The following is a 15,042-nucleotide window of genomic DNA, read 5'->3' as shown; positions in this document are numbered from 1 at the left end:
TTTGAGATATAGAAGTTGAGGTCATATTTTTAGGTTTTGTTGTGGATAGAGAAAATCTTATAGCTGTGAAAATTCTCTATAAAATGGATTTACGTAATTTTTTCCTAGGTTTTTTTTTTTCAATATATAAGTTTAAGTTGAAAAATTGCAGTCATCACCTTGTTTTATAAGGGGACGATACAGTCAGTAAGTTGTCAAAATTTGAACTTCTATATCTCAAAAATGGCAATACCTACGAAAACATCATAGAGGACAAACTTGTAGAGAATTTTCTCTGCTACAACTTTTTCTTTAACACCATTTCGATAGGATCGTGAAAACCTAAAAAAGTCTTAAAAATGTAAACTTTGACCGCTATTTATTTGAAAATTCCTCTGGCGATTTTTTTGTTTTGTTTTTTTTTTAAACTTTTCTCATCTATGAACATTGTAGTTTCAGAAACCGCAAAAACTTCCCAGGTGTAAGTACCTTTCATTTAAATTTAGTTAAGGCGCGCCGTGTATATACAATATGTATAAACAAAGCGACAGAATATATGTAAAATTACATATCGTGTAGCATGCCCATTAGCGAGACGAAAACAGCAAAAAACATGTGTAAGTGTAATCATTGTGGTCTTATATTGGCTGGTCCACTGAAAACTCTACAGGGATTAGCAATATTTCCCTAAAAGTAAGCGTGACTACACTTGTCATATAAGAATGCCCAAAGATATCACCGAATGAATACGCTGCACACGACATTAAGCGCACAATGTGTGAGAAGTCCTGGTCTTTTAAAGGCTCACATGAGAACACACACCGGTACACCTCTGTATTATATATTATATATATGAATAATCGTTCGACGAAGACAGTAACAACAGTAACAAATAAAAATAATTACTCCCATTAAGGAAAGGATCCAAGTTAGGCGGGCCCGATTTCAATATAATTTAGAAATTGGACAGATATAGCGAGTTTGGTGCAACAAATACCTCAAATCGAAGGATAATATATGGGAGCTATATCCAAGTCAGTACCGATTCTCACCAAAAGCAATAGCGTTCGTCTTTGGGCAAAAAAAAAACTATTTCCCCCAACTTTCATGCAGACAGACATGCTTAAATCTACTCAGAAAGTGATTCCATGTACATATATGCCTAGACCTAGGAGTCTATCTCCATTCCTTTTGCATGTTACAAACTAATGCATAGGGTAGGGTATAAAAACAAATGACTTATGATGTGTTACAAGGCCATGAAAGGCTTTATCCTTACGATTTTTTTTGGAATGTAAGTGCATATTTTCTATCTTCGGAAAGTCATTTAGGACTCGGTGATCAATTCCAAGAAAATTAAAGGCGGTTTAGTCGTACTTTTTCAGGAGATTCCTCTACCTTCCCTCCCAGTCCTTGGTTTGGCTGGCGTATGTGTTTCACGAAATCGATTATTTCTGTATTTTCGTGACTTTTGCACATTATTTCAACTATATTCGACTAAATTTTCAAAAATAAGCAAACATTCGCTTTATTTCTGCCGTTTTTATAATGAAATATAAACAGTTTTCTCTTTTCTAGGATAGCGTTTTTCTTTAGCCCTAAATTTTAATAATTTGGTATGAAATATAATATTTTTGCACACAGGAACAAATATTGTGTTCGCAATTATTGAAATTTATACTAATATTGCAGAAAAAATTCAATATTGACCGGTTTTTTGCCAAAATATTCAACAAAAGTTACAAAGACCGAATATTTTTGACGCATAGAAAACAGGGTTAAAAACTTCTTTGTTATTCTCGCTTATAGGGTTGCCATGGATCCATGTTACATTAATTTTTTAATTGCCACAGGACCAACATTTTTTTAAGTATTTGGTTTTATGAATATTGGGTATGGGCTTCTAAAATACTGAGGTGTTATTATTGGTGAAATTGAAAACCGAATATTTTTGACACTCACTGTATACATATGCCTAGAACTAGGAGTCTATCTCGTTTCCTTTTGCATGTTACAAACTAATGCATAGGGTAGGGTATAAAAACAAATGCAATTATATTATTGATATATATTTGTGTACTTCAAAAAATACTTTAAAAAACAATTACATAATTTTTATGATAAATATTCCAGATTCATTTTTAAACGAGGACATAGGGGAAACTACCCTCCGGGTTTGAAACTTTGGATAATAATCTATATGTGTAGATGCTAGCCGCTTGTGAAATTGAGAAACAAGAAGTTAAAGGACATGTGGAGCGCAAAAGTGAGTTCGACAAGGTAAAGAGATATATCGGTAACTGTTTAACCTTTTCTTTAAGAAATTCCACACCCTCCTGATGACATAGAGGACGCAATGTATGCGGATGATTGTACGACCTTGGCCTCTGGTGCTATCGTCGATGATGATTGAATATCTACTTAGCTGACCTAATGCAGTTCTTCCATCTGAGGAATATAAAACTATCCGCCGCTAATTTCACTGTCACACTGTTCTCCACTTGGACGGCAGAAATGAGGGCCCCTTCTCTAGAGATTCCTAAAAGCAAATCGGGTTAAAGAAATATGTTAAACCTTTGTGTGGGTGGTAATTTTTTAACATTTACAGAGCTTGGACAAAGAATTTTGCACCAAATGGGTTGCTCCGTTTATGAGATAAAAGGTAGACAGCACCATCAACAAATTGCCTATAATATTCTAAGAAATATAACGATATGTAAGGTGTGAGCCAACGCAGTATTCGGTTCGAGAGTTGCCGTGCGCACTTGCCATGGTGGTCGCAGTGGAATTTTACACCTGTCGGGTAATTTTCTCAAGATGTACGGATTTACCAATCAAAAAACTTTTACCATCGTAATAGATTCCTTGAGTGCAACCAAAACGATTCGAGAGAAGGTCGCGAACTGCACTTTTCCGAAATTTTGTGTGGATGTCGAACTTGATCCATATCTGGTAGAAATATTACGATGTGCAAAGTATAGACCAAATAGTTTATTCCTTCAAAAGTGATCGTAAGCATAATTTTTGCGAAAAAAACTAACTTTTGGGTGTGGGGATGGTACCCGATATGGTCCATCTTCGAACTTAAACTAACTTTGAACAACGTTTATTACCTTTTAAAGGGACATGTTTGTCGATCCCGGCCAGTCTTTGAAATGTGGAGCTGCATGTTTTTATATTGCCGCTCCAAACTATATTTGTTTTATATTTCGGGCTCCTCGGCAATCTTCGCGAACATTTGTTTTTTTTATTTTTTATTGCAGCCGTCTTCCCAACTAAGGACCGCAACTCCTTGTATTTGGTTATTAGGAATGGAATGTTTTCATTCAATTGACATTCAGGCTCAAAGTTGCGTCGGCATCTTCAAGTCCACCAATACGATTTTCCAATGCGTTCCTGTAGTCTGTATCTAAATGATATAGGAGTGTAAACTTGCAACAAAGTTTTTTAGATAACACACAAAACTTACCATGAGCAAGACGCTTACACGTTTCCGGGGAACACTTTAATTCAATTTTCTTTTTTGACTCATTTTCTTTTTTATTTCTAATAGAATACAAAATTTAGGCGTGCAATGCTTTCTTAATGGCGGACAAAATGCTTTGTTTTGATAAATCAGCTGATTGCTTGCTGGTTTTTGCTGGGAAAGTCTATGCTTACTTTTTACAGATCTCGTGTAAAAGAGAATAAGAACTCCTTATGCCATGTTCATACCAGCTTTTGAATAACGTCGTTTGTTCTCAGAATTACGTACACGAATTAACCCGTTCATACGACATGGCACACAATTCATAGCAACATGATTCATATTATCATAGTTTTTGTTTACTGATTTTAAAGAAAGTTTCAGTTTTCTAATTTTTCTATTTTTAAAACAAACGAGAGAGAGACCTGCCAAAATAACATTTTGGTATACAGACTTTCCGGCAGGCATTTGATTTTTGTTTCTAAATTTGTACGCGAATTTGAAACGATGGACAAGAAATGCAACTGCAGTAAAAGAGGAGAGAAAGTTTGTTATTTATAACGTAATTTGGGTTCGAACAACGAATAGAGAGTGAATTACCGTCAGTCTGAACAAGGCATTAATCTCTGAGAAAGTTCTTGCTGGACAATTCTTGCTGAGAAAGTAACCAGACAGACCTAATGTTTATACATAAAGTACCGTTATGTTGATTGCAGCAATATAATGTTATACATAACTCACGAATTTCGCTTCTTTCATGGAGAGTACCTAAAAATTTCAGCTTCGGCCATTTGGGCGTTATGTCCGCCTTGACCCAGGACTAAACGCCCAAAATGAAATTGGGCGTTATGTCCTCCCCCATAGCGGACATAAGGCCCGTTGGGCGTAAAAATAAAAATTTCAATGGTTTTTCCAACAATTTGTCGGCAGAATGGACACAATATTAAGGTACCTTGTTCTTCATGTTTTTGTTTTCTTGTCTCGAAACAAGATTTACAAATCTTTGCATGTCTACATGGCTGCAAAAGCATACATTTTTTATTTAAAAAAATCGCATAAAAGCCCATCCTGAGAGGTAGCTTGGTATTCATCTTCGGATTCACTGTCCGGAAATTGTTTGGTTTAATATCACTGGGGCGAGATTATTAATCTTATTAGTCATCATCTGGAGAAACATCTTCGTTGTTATTTGTTTATTCGCAAGCTGATTTGTAAGAATTTTGACTTGCTCATTCTTGTCGCGATTTCGTTTTTTTGGTGGTTGTGAAATGTCTGCAACACCGTCCAAGATTTGTTTCAAATCCACATACTTATGAAACTCTTGTTGCTTAATTATGTTGTTGTAGAAAATACCAAAACGTACCGTGCATTGGGATTTGTGAACACAAAAAACTGTTGTACGTTTCAACAGCACTCGTTGTTCGCACACACTCACCATGGACAGAAAATTTTTTGGAGTTTCCTAGGAATAAAACATGTTTTTAATGATTTACTGAATAGTTTTCTTTATGCTATGTATACTTACCAAATCTATCCATTGCCGTTCATAATATTCAAAGAATTTATTAAAGACGTTTTCCGATTTAACGTAGCATTTGAGGTTCTTGACTCGTCAGTACTTTTAACAAATTTCGCCAATTCGGAGATTCTTGCTAACTTTCGTCGCAATGCTTGGCAGTAATGAAACCAGCACCCCTTTAGTTGCACCCCTGGATATACCTTAAAAAAACTCAGAACGTGTTCGTAAGCTTTTAGGGTTTTCCTCGACATGAGCACATAAGCGAAAGGAAACTCCGGGAAAATATATTCATTAGTAACTACATTTGCAGAAGTCCTTTAAGCCTTAGTTTTTTTTTGTGGGGTTTTCAGACTTAAACCACTATAACTTAGCCATTTGGTAACCGATTTAAAAAAAATAATAACTTGTTCGAAAGATATTATTCACCCCTTTAAAATTTGAAAATATAAGAAACCCAGATTTTCACTGCTTTTACCGTTATAAAAAATAAAACGAAGTGACCCAAACGAACTAAAGGCATTTTCGTTCTCCATGGATCCCAACACGATGGAATTTTGCGTCAGAATGCTTGAATATTTTTCTGGTCAACTTTTGTAGCACAGTGTCATTTATCGACATTTTCCGGTCTTAAGACCAAAACTGCCTGAAAAAGCATTCCCATGCTTTTGCGATGTATTAGAGAGTTCTTAGTCCGTCTTGGCTACAATTTTTGTCTTTGCGTTGGCTCGAAAATCTCAATGGTTTGGCTGTTATATGCGAAGATGTCAAAAAACGCAGATAAAAACTTAAAGTGAAAATCGGGAGGCTCGATTTTCATCGTAGACATATGGTCCAGTAGACTTTTTGCTCAGTTCAATCCCAGGAATTAGAATCGCGAAGGGCCTATTAAGGTTTTTTTCCCTTCCACACAAATCGCCCCGGCCTAACGTGTACCCTACGAAAATCGTAGCGTACGTCAAGCACACATTTTTGGTACGCAACCACCATCGTAATGTAACAACCACGTACCCAAACGAAATGGTTGCGTACGTACGTTATAAAGGTTGCACGTACATTAAAAGACCACGTAGTGTACATTATTATGTACATTAATAGGGGTAGTGTACACCTGAGTGTTTTTTTATAAAGAAATATAAAATATGAGTGGTATGAGAAGAAACACAACCATAAAAATAAGAGTGAGTAATTGAAATTTTTTTGTTCGTTCGTTTGTTTGTTTGTGCCTTATAGATTCGAAAACCGCTGAACAGATCTTACTGAAATTTTTAGGGTACATTGCTTCATGGCCTGGAATGAAAATAGGCTATACAATTTTTTGAAATTCCGAGTTGATCTGGAGATATAGCATCAAAACCGGAGGTACCTCTAAAAAATTTAGATTTTGTATGCGAATATCTTCAGAACTGTTACAGATACAATCTCCCAATTTGGTATATGACGGAATTTGATGTAGAAATAAATTTACCAAATTATATTCAAATCGGTTCAGATTTGGATATAGCTCCCATGCACATATATTTTCGGCCGACTTCTTTTTTATGCACCAAACACGCTATATATATGTGCAATTTCGCTGAAATTTAGAATATGTAATGGATATTGGCCTAGAAATATATGTGCCAATTTATATCGAAATCGGTTCAGATTTGGATGTAGCTCCTATATATATTTTCTGCCGATTTCATTTCAATAAAATTTGGAACGTTTCCAGAAATACATGTGCCAAATTATATTGAAATCGGTTCAGATTTGGATGTAGCTCCCATATATATTTTCGGCCGATTTTCCGCATTTGATGCACAAAACACGCTATATATGTCCAAATTCGCTGATTTTTGGAATGTGTTACAGAACTTGGTCTAGAAATAAATTTACCAAATTATATCGAAATCGGTTCAGATTTGGATATAGATCCCATATATATTTTAGGCCGATTTTCCGCATTTGATGCACCAAACACGCTATATATGTATGTCCAATATCGCTGAAATTTGAAATGTGTAACGGAATTTGGTCTAGACGTAAATGTGCCAAATTATATCGAAATAGGATCAGATTTGGATATAGCTCCTGTATATATTTTCGGCCGATTTCCGGTATTTTATGCACCAAACTCGCTATATATGTTCAACTAGCAAATGCCCGCTACTTCGTATGCGGAAAGGCAACAAAATATATATAAACAATATTTAATACGGGAATGGTGAATACTGGAGATTCTGTTGTACTAAGACCTATTTTTATTACCAATATTATTTTCGATTGTAGTAAGAATTTAGAAAAAAAAAAAATCTGCAGTATCGCATCCCTACACAACTACCATATTTTTATTTCGAATTTCCAAAACTACGTATCATATTGCAAATTTCAGATTTGACTCCTGGGGCTCAATTCTGTTTCTATGAAAACACAAAATGAAAAGTTTTTTTACGTTTTCATAGCCTAGCTGATTCATGTTCTGTGTCAACAAAAAAACAGCTGTTTATATGTTTTCATATGAAAGGAACAATGCGAAATGAAACACTTTTTTTCATAATCACACATAGTAGGCGATTCTTCTTCTATGCAACCATGAAAAAAAAATTCAAAAATATTATCATATGAAGATTATTTTTTTCAAATATTTTTAAAGTGAAAATGGAGAAGATAGCTCGTGGTAAGAGAGCCTCGGAAGCTCAAAAGGAATATTTAATAAATTTTCTGGAAGAGAATGTGGATCTCGCAAACGATAAGTAAGTATAATTGATTTAAATAATATTGTTGTGAGTAAAAAAGTGTATTTGTGTTTTTTTACAGATTTTGTGCCGTCGATGGAGCCAAATACAGAGAGGATAAGTGGAAGGAAATGGCTGGTAATTTAAATGCTCTTGGAGGAACAAAAAAAGATGGTCCTGACTTGAGGTATACTTTCTACTCATTATGTTTATATTTACATTCATGATTTGTTTTGTTTTACAGGCAACATACTCGGTCAAAATACATGTTAATAAAAAAGGAGGAAAAAAGAAGTGGCATAAATGGTCTCAGAAAGATGAAACAGCTTTCTGAAATAGAAGAGAGAATCATAAACATAACATCTACAGAAGCTGTTGACGGTGACGAAACTCAAGAAATGGGATTACAAAGTATCCAGGAGGAATCAACAAATAACGACACAAATGGATTTTGTATTTCTGAAAACATGATGGAAATACTAACTGAAGATGTTGAAGATACGACAGAAAACATCGAAATACTAGAAAATACCAGTCTTTCTATGATTACAAACCAGAGAAAATCAAAATGAAAGTCCAATCGAAACATGGATGAACCCCAATTTGAAAAATTATTTAAAATAGAAGAAAGTTGGAGCTCATGAGAGCTGCAAACAACTTAAAGGAAGAAGAGATAAGAGCAATAAAAGATCAAACGGAGGCAATGAAAGCCTATACCCAAGTAAAAATTGATATTTTACAACAATTGCAAGACGTAATTATAATTCTTTCTAATAATATTAGCGCTTAAATTTTAATTGTTTTCATTTTTGTTTATTTGAGAATAAGACTAGGCTAATGCGAATTGAAATAAATAAATGTGTATGTACTGTGGACATAATACATACAAAACAATAACATAACATACTGTTGCTATCGGTAGGACTTAACGACAACTTTTTTATAAGAAATAAAGATTATCTAGAAAAACAGTCTTGAACTATTTGCGAACGTTGTCGTTTAGCCATATTTAAGATATTGCGGTTTGAAATATCCACAGATGCCATTGTTGGTTCCTCTATCTCATCCAATAGCTCCAAATCAATGTCAGGATTGGGCACTCTTCTACGAATCAAGTAGTTATGTAGGACCAAACACGCGTTAATTATTAATCCAGCTTTTGGTGGGCTATAATAAAGAGTAGGCCGGGGCGATTTGTGTGGAAGGAAAAAAGTGTTATCGGGCGCCTGGAGTTTCTGCTTCTTGGGATTGTACTGAGCAAAAAAGTCAACTAGACCATATGTCTACGGTGAAAATCGAGCCCCCGGATTTTCACTTGAAGCTTTTTTTCAAGGATTTTCGGATATTTTGGCATATAACAACCAAACCACTGATATTTTCGATCCAACACACAAACAACAATTGTAGCCAAGACAATAATAAAGAACTCTCTAGTACATCGCAAAAGCATTGGAACGCTCCTTCAGGCAGTTATGGCCTCGAGAAGGTGCACATTTTTCGGAAAATATCGACAAATGACACTGTGCTACAAAATGGGACTCAAATTCAGTGGGTGGAAAATCCCTTTCGGAGATGAAAGCCCTTGGTGAGTGTACTAAGAACCCAAAAGGAAATTTTCACCATAGGTCAAGTTTCCGAGATATCGCGTGATTAATGGTTTAATTTTGGCTCCTTAATTTGCGAGAAAATAGCTTTATATCTCTGTTAAGCGTTATTGTAGCTTCATTTTGAGATTACATGTCTTCAGTCAAATCGAGTGGTGAATCTTTTTGTAGAATATTTTATCCCTCTAACTCCATTCCTTTTATGTCCTTTTCGTCCTTTATTTTTTGAACCGTAGTAAAAGTACAACAAGACGAGATTTTACAGCATCCAAATATTCTACAAAAATGTTGTTCAGAAGATTTTAGGTACGGTTCTCATTGATGACCAATCGATATTTCCCCGTTTTCATGGTCCTTTTTGACATTTACCCGTATTTTGTTGAGAAAACTATGTTTTGTTTTTATGTATATTCGTTATTGGTCTGTCGTGCATCTGAAATACTTACCATAAATAGCTCTTGTAATGACGAACACGTTAATAACAAATTTTATTGAAGGATAGATCCGGTTATCTAAACTTTTGAACCGGATATTCTGATATCAAAACCGATTTTGGAACCGGTTCTAAGTAACCGATTAATCGTATATGTATATCATTGGAAAGCTAATAAAATGGTCAATCAAATGACAGCAAGTAGCTGATTACAACTTTCTTGGTTCCGATGCTAGAACAAAAAACCGCTTTCTTAAACCTATTTTGATGTAAAATATCACTGGGTTGAAAAAAATTTTTTGGCGATGAAAGCCGATTAATGCCCGTAATTTCAACGTCTGGGTAAACGGGTACGTAGCTACCTATGAGTTATCTTTACCTACGCGTTTGGTAATTTCTACATGCAATTTACCGAGGGGTGTAAATTTTGAAATCATGTGGTAATATTGGTGATTTTCATTTATGATTTCGTAAAATCATTGCCACATAGAAGTGTTTTACAACTTTAAACACATTGGCAACGATTAACCAGGTAAAATCCTTGGTGTAAGTAACACGGCCGTTTTTGACTCGGTAACGTTACCTATGCGTTGAAATTATAAAATGTTGCTTACACGGGAGATATCTGTGAACTCATAGATAGCTACGTGTTGAAATTACGGGCATAAGATATTTTATAAATCTGGAAAGACAGTTATGCCATAGGTCAAACTTCTGAGTTATTGTGAGATGAATTTGTGTTATGTTGTTTTGTTATCATGCACTTAAAGTTCATCAAGAATGAATTAATTTCGCCATAACTCCGAAGTTTGAACCACGTCAATCCAGTGATTGATTTGATTGACCATTTTATTAGCTTTCCAATGATATACATATACGATTAATCGGTTACTTAAAACCGGTTCCAAAATCGGTTTTGATATCAGAATATGCGGTTCAAAAGTTTAGATAACCGGATCTATCCTTCAATAAAATTTGTTATTAACGTGTTCGTCATTACAAGAGCTATTTGTGGTAAGTATTTCAGATGCACGACAGACCAATAACGAATATACATAAAAACAAAACATAGTTTTCTCAACAAAATACGGGTAAATGTCAAAAAGGGCCATGAAAACGGGGAAATATCGATTGGTCATCAATGAGAACCGTACCTAAAATCTTCTGAACAACATTTTTGTAGAATATTTGGATGCTGTAAAATCTCGTCTTGTTGTACTTTTACTACGGTTCAAAAAATAAAGGACGAAAAGGACATAAAAGGAATGGAGTTAGAGGGATAAAATATTCTACAAAAAGATTCACCACTCGATTTGACTGAAGACATGTAATCTCAAAATGAAGCTACAATAACGCTTAACAGAGATATAAAGCTATTTTCTCGCAAATTAAGGGGCCAAAATTAAACCATTAATCACGCGATATCTCGGAAACTTGACCTATGGTGAAAATTTCCTTTTGGGTTCTTAGTACACTCACCAAGGGCTTTCATCTCCGAAAGGGATTTTCCACCCACTGAATTTGAGTCCCATTTTGTAACACAGTGTCATTTGTCGATATTTTCCGAAAAATGTGCACCTTCTCGAGGCCATAACTGCCTGAAGGAGCGTTCCAATGCTTTTGCGATGTACTAGAGAGTTCTTTATTATTGTCTTGGCTACAATTGTTGTTTGTGTGTTGGATCGAAAATATCAGTGGTTTGGTTGTTATATGCCAAAATATCCGAAAATCCTTGAAAAAAAGCTTCAAGTGAAAATCCGGGGGCTCGATTTTCACCGTAGACATATGGTCTAGTTGACTTTTTTGCTCAGTACAATCCCAAGAATCAGAAACTCCAGGCGCCCGTGATGATGTTCAAATCGCCCCACTCTAATAAAGAGTCCTTTCTTTAGACAAGCAGAGCATGTGCAGTGCCTCCATTAGCTGCCAGGATAACATAGTCCGAATCACATATTATCATAACATTTTTAGAATGTCTTCCTTTACGGCAATAGTACACATGCTCTATCTCGCGCTTGGGTGCGGATATTTTAATATGTGTTCCGTCTATAAGTCCAATCACACCCGGGAAGTTATATTTCTCCATAAACTTTATCTTAATAGCTGGAAAATCTTCCCTCTCTGGGAACTTGATGTAAGTGTGGGAAATACTATTTAGGGCTGAAGCAACGATAGTTACACATCTGCTGACTGATGTTTGAGACAGAGCAGACAAATTATCCTGTCCCACACTTCGTTGAAAGCTACCAGTGGCGAAAAAGCGTAATGCACTTAATACAATTAAATGACATGGGATGGCATGTATCCGGCTTGAATTCGGCATAAACGGTTTCAGTTCTTCAATTAGTTCTATACACACACATTTGGGCATCCTATACAGTTCAAAAAACGGTGCATCTGAAGCTATTTCAAATGGATTTTGGTGATCCCGAAGACTGCGTCGGAGTTTTCTTAGGGAGTTCCTGTAACGTACAATTCGGAACCATTTAATTTATTGAAACATACACAAAATCACTTACACACCTTTGTTCTTCGCGGAATCTTTGTGTTAAATTGAATAAAAATATTGAATTTGCCATTTTTATAGTAATTTATTCCTTATGTTTATGTTTTTGTTTGGCATGTTTACAATTTTTTGTTTTCATTTATAATAACAAACTTGCAAATGTTTCATTGGAACGTGAAATTGAAACGTTGTTTTCATAAAATTCAACAGAATCGCAATATGTATTTTTATGAAAACTCTCTGTGAAAACTATTGATGAAAACGAAAATTAAAACATTCTTTTCATTTCATTTTTATAGAAACAGAATTGAGCCCCTGGTTTAAACCCTTCACTTACACAGCATTCCCTTCCAGTACGAATTTCCAAACACTAAACTTTATCTCACCCCTTCACAACAACAATCACGCACTTTTACAATGCAAGGTTCTAGCTTTAGCGGTTTCACCCAGAACCCGAATAGGTCCGTTAAATTTTTGGCATTCAAAATGGCCATAAAAATATCCCCATATAACGTACCTCTCGACTTAGTGTATTTTATAAGAAGAACAAATCTATATTGTCCAATTTTCTTTAAATTTGAACATTGAATAGTCATAGGATATAAAAGTTTAATTTAAAAAAAAGTCCACTTCAATCTACGTTTATTAGAAGGGATATTTTGAAGATTTAGAGTATTTTGAAGATCTTCTGCTCATTTTCCAACCGAAATTCGGAATTTGTGGCATGAAAGGTTAGAAAAACTTTTTTATAAAAAATTGTACTTAATGTGCACGGGTATGTCAACCGTATAGAACCGAAAATGTTTGGAGGCATTTCAATTTAGGCTTTTTTATTATCAGGGGGCAAATAACTTCTAGTTAATAAAATTGTCGCATTGGACCACGTTTTCAAATTAACATACCAAAGCGGTCAGAACAAAAAACTTTTTTGAAAAGATACTTCACGTTTGACTACTTAATTTCAGTACATTATTTAGAAACGCCTTGGCGTTAACATCAAATCAATGGAACAATATTCAGTAAAATTTTTCAAACTTAGAACTTTGTCCTCAATTTTAGAGTGATCTTCACAACAAATATTTTTCCATTTCGTATTTTTTGTTCAAATAGCGTATTTCCAAATTATATAATCCCAGCTTTGTTCCTACACCAACACCAAATGTAGTACCTTAACTGTTTACACAATACCAAAATGGTTACCAAACTTTTCATACACATGGTAAACGTTTCAAAAATTACTTCCTTATATTTCAGCTTTATCTGTTCCACTGAAACTATTATAGTACTATTTGTATAAATAAGTACGACTTTTCAAAACCTCCTCCCTACATCCACTATAAACACCAATTGCTAATCTAATACCGAATTCCAAAATTCCAGTTACAAAATCACAAATTGTACAAAATTCTATACCATATAGCAAATACCAAAGGTACAAAATTTTGTACCATTTAGCACTTTTCGTACACGATTTTCCAAAATGTACTTTCACATCTCAGCTCTATTCGTTCACCTAAACCCAATTTATAGCCAATGTAGTTTCATTTAGAACTTTTCCATAAGTACGAATTTCTAAACCTACCTCAATCCTACACTCCAACAGTAATCTGTTCACGCAAATACAAATTGTAGCGAATTCCGTACCATTTAGTACTGCTTCGTGCACATTAGTACGATTTTCTAAAGCTACCTCCATATCTCAATTCTATATTCCAACAGTAATCTTAATTCCAAATTTCAGGATTCCAGCTCTTCAAATCTAAATCCAAATCATACTAAACTCAATACCATTTGAGACTTTTCGGCCTTTGGTACATCTTTCGTACTCTTCATCAGTGACCCCCATTCCAAATTTCAGGATTCCGGCCCTATTCGTTAACCCGTATTTAGTACTCTTTAGTACTTTTCGTATACTTTTAACTCTAATTTGCAAAAACCTTTCTTTTTTACTCTCCATCAGTGACCTTCATTCCAAATTTCAGGATTCCAGCTCAATCCGTTCACCCAAGTCCAAATTGTACTAAATTTAGTACCATTTAGAACTTTCGTGCACTTATAGTTCGAATTTCCAAAAACCTTTCTTTGTTACTCTCCACCAATTTCAGTACCATTTAGTACTTTTCGTACCATTATAGTTCAAATTTCCAAAAACCTTTCATTGTTACTCTTCATCAGTGACCCTCATTCCAAATGTCTGTATTCTAGCTCAATCCGTTCACCCAAATCAAAATTGTACCAAATTTAGTACCATTTAGTACCCTTATAGTTCGAATTTCCAAAAACCTTTCATTGTTACTCTTCATCAGTGACCCTCATTCCAAATGTTTGTATTCCAGCTCTATCCGTTCACCCAAATCCAAATTGTACTATATTTTGTACCATTTAGTACTTTTCCTATACTTTTAATTCGAGTTTCCAAAAACCTTTCTTTTTTACTCTCCATCAGTGACCTTAATTCCACATTTCAGGATTCCAGCTCTATTCGTTCACCCAAACCCAAATTGTACTAAATTTAGTACCATTTATTACTTTTAGTACACTTAAAATTCGAATTCCAAAAACCTTTCATTTTTACTCTTCATCATTGATCCTCATTCCAAATTTCAGGATTCCAGCCCTATCCGTTCACCCAAATCCAAATTGTACTAAATTTAGTACCATTTAGTACTTTTCGAGCACTTATGGTTCGAATTTCCAAAAACCTTTTTTTGTTACTCTCCACAATTGACCCTAATTTCAAATTTCAGGATTCCAGCTCTATCCGTTAACACAAATCCAAATTGTAATAAATTTAGTACCATTTAGTACTTTTCGTACCCTT

The 15,042-nt window shown here is 34.8% G+C and overlaps 1 protein-coding gene and 1 long non-coding RNA gene across 3 annotated transcripts in view; both read left to right on the top strand.

Moving 5' to 3' along the window:
- The window catches only part of LOC141396825 (uncharacterized), a 188,587-nt gene that overhangs the window by 131,115 nt on the left and 42,430 nt on the right, over positions 1-15,042 (top strand). The gene's annotated exons all lie outside the window — the stretch shown is intronic.
- On the top strand, positions 2,226-8,512 carry LOC141396824 (uncharacterized). Its single transcript, XM_073972495.1, has 4 exons — positions 2,226-2,259; positions 7,597-7,696; positions 7,761-7,865; positions 7,923-8,512. Exons 2-4 carry the CDS (start codon positions 7,602-7,604, stop codon positions 8,248-8,250), a joined length of 528 nt encoding a protein of 175 aa, XP_073828596.1. The 5' UTR covers positions 2,226-2,259; positions 7,597-7,601; the 3' UTR covers positions 8,251-8,512.

The sequence above is a fragment of the Musca autumnalis genome, unplaced genomic scaffold, assembly GCF_047663935.1.
Source record: "Musca autumnalis isolate F117 unplaced genomic scaffold, ASM4766393v1 scaffold_3, whole genome shotgun sequence".
Lineage (NCBI taxonomy): Eukaryota > Metazoa > Arthropoda > Insecta > Diptera > Muscidae > Musca > Musca autumnalis.
This window is presented reverse-complemented; position numbering and strand designations above follow the sequence as displayed.

What these genes read in the sequence shown, in the direction of transcription:
- LOC141396824 (XM_073972495.1), top strand. Translation starts at nt 7,602, where the DNA reads ATGGAGAAGATAGCTCGTGGTAAGAGAGCCTCGGAAGCTCAAAAGGAA. An exon ending in GTGGATCTCGCAAACGATAA is followed by an intron (nt 7,697 to 7,760) that starts GTAAGTATAATT and finishes GTTTTTTTACAG; the next exon opens with ATTTTGTGCCGTCGATGGAG. An exon ending in AAAGATGGTCCTGACTTGAG is followed by an intron (nt 7,866 to 7,922) that starts GTATACTTTCTA and finishes TTTGTTTTACAG; the next exon opens with GCAACATACTCGGTCAAAAT.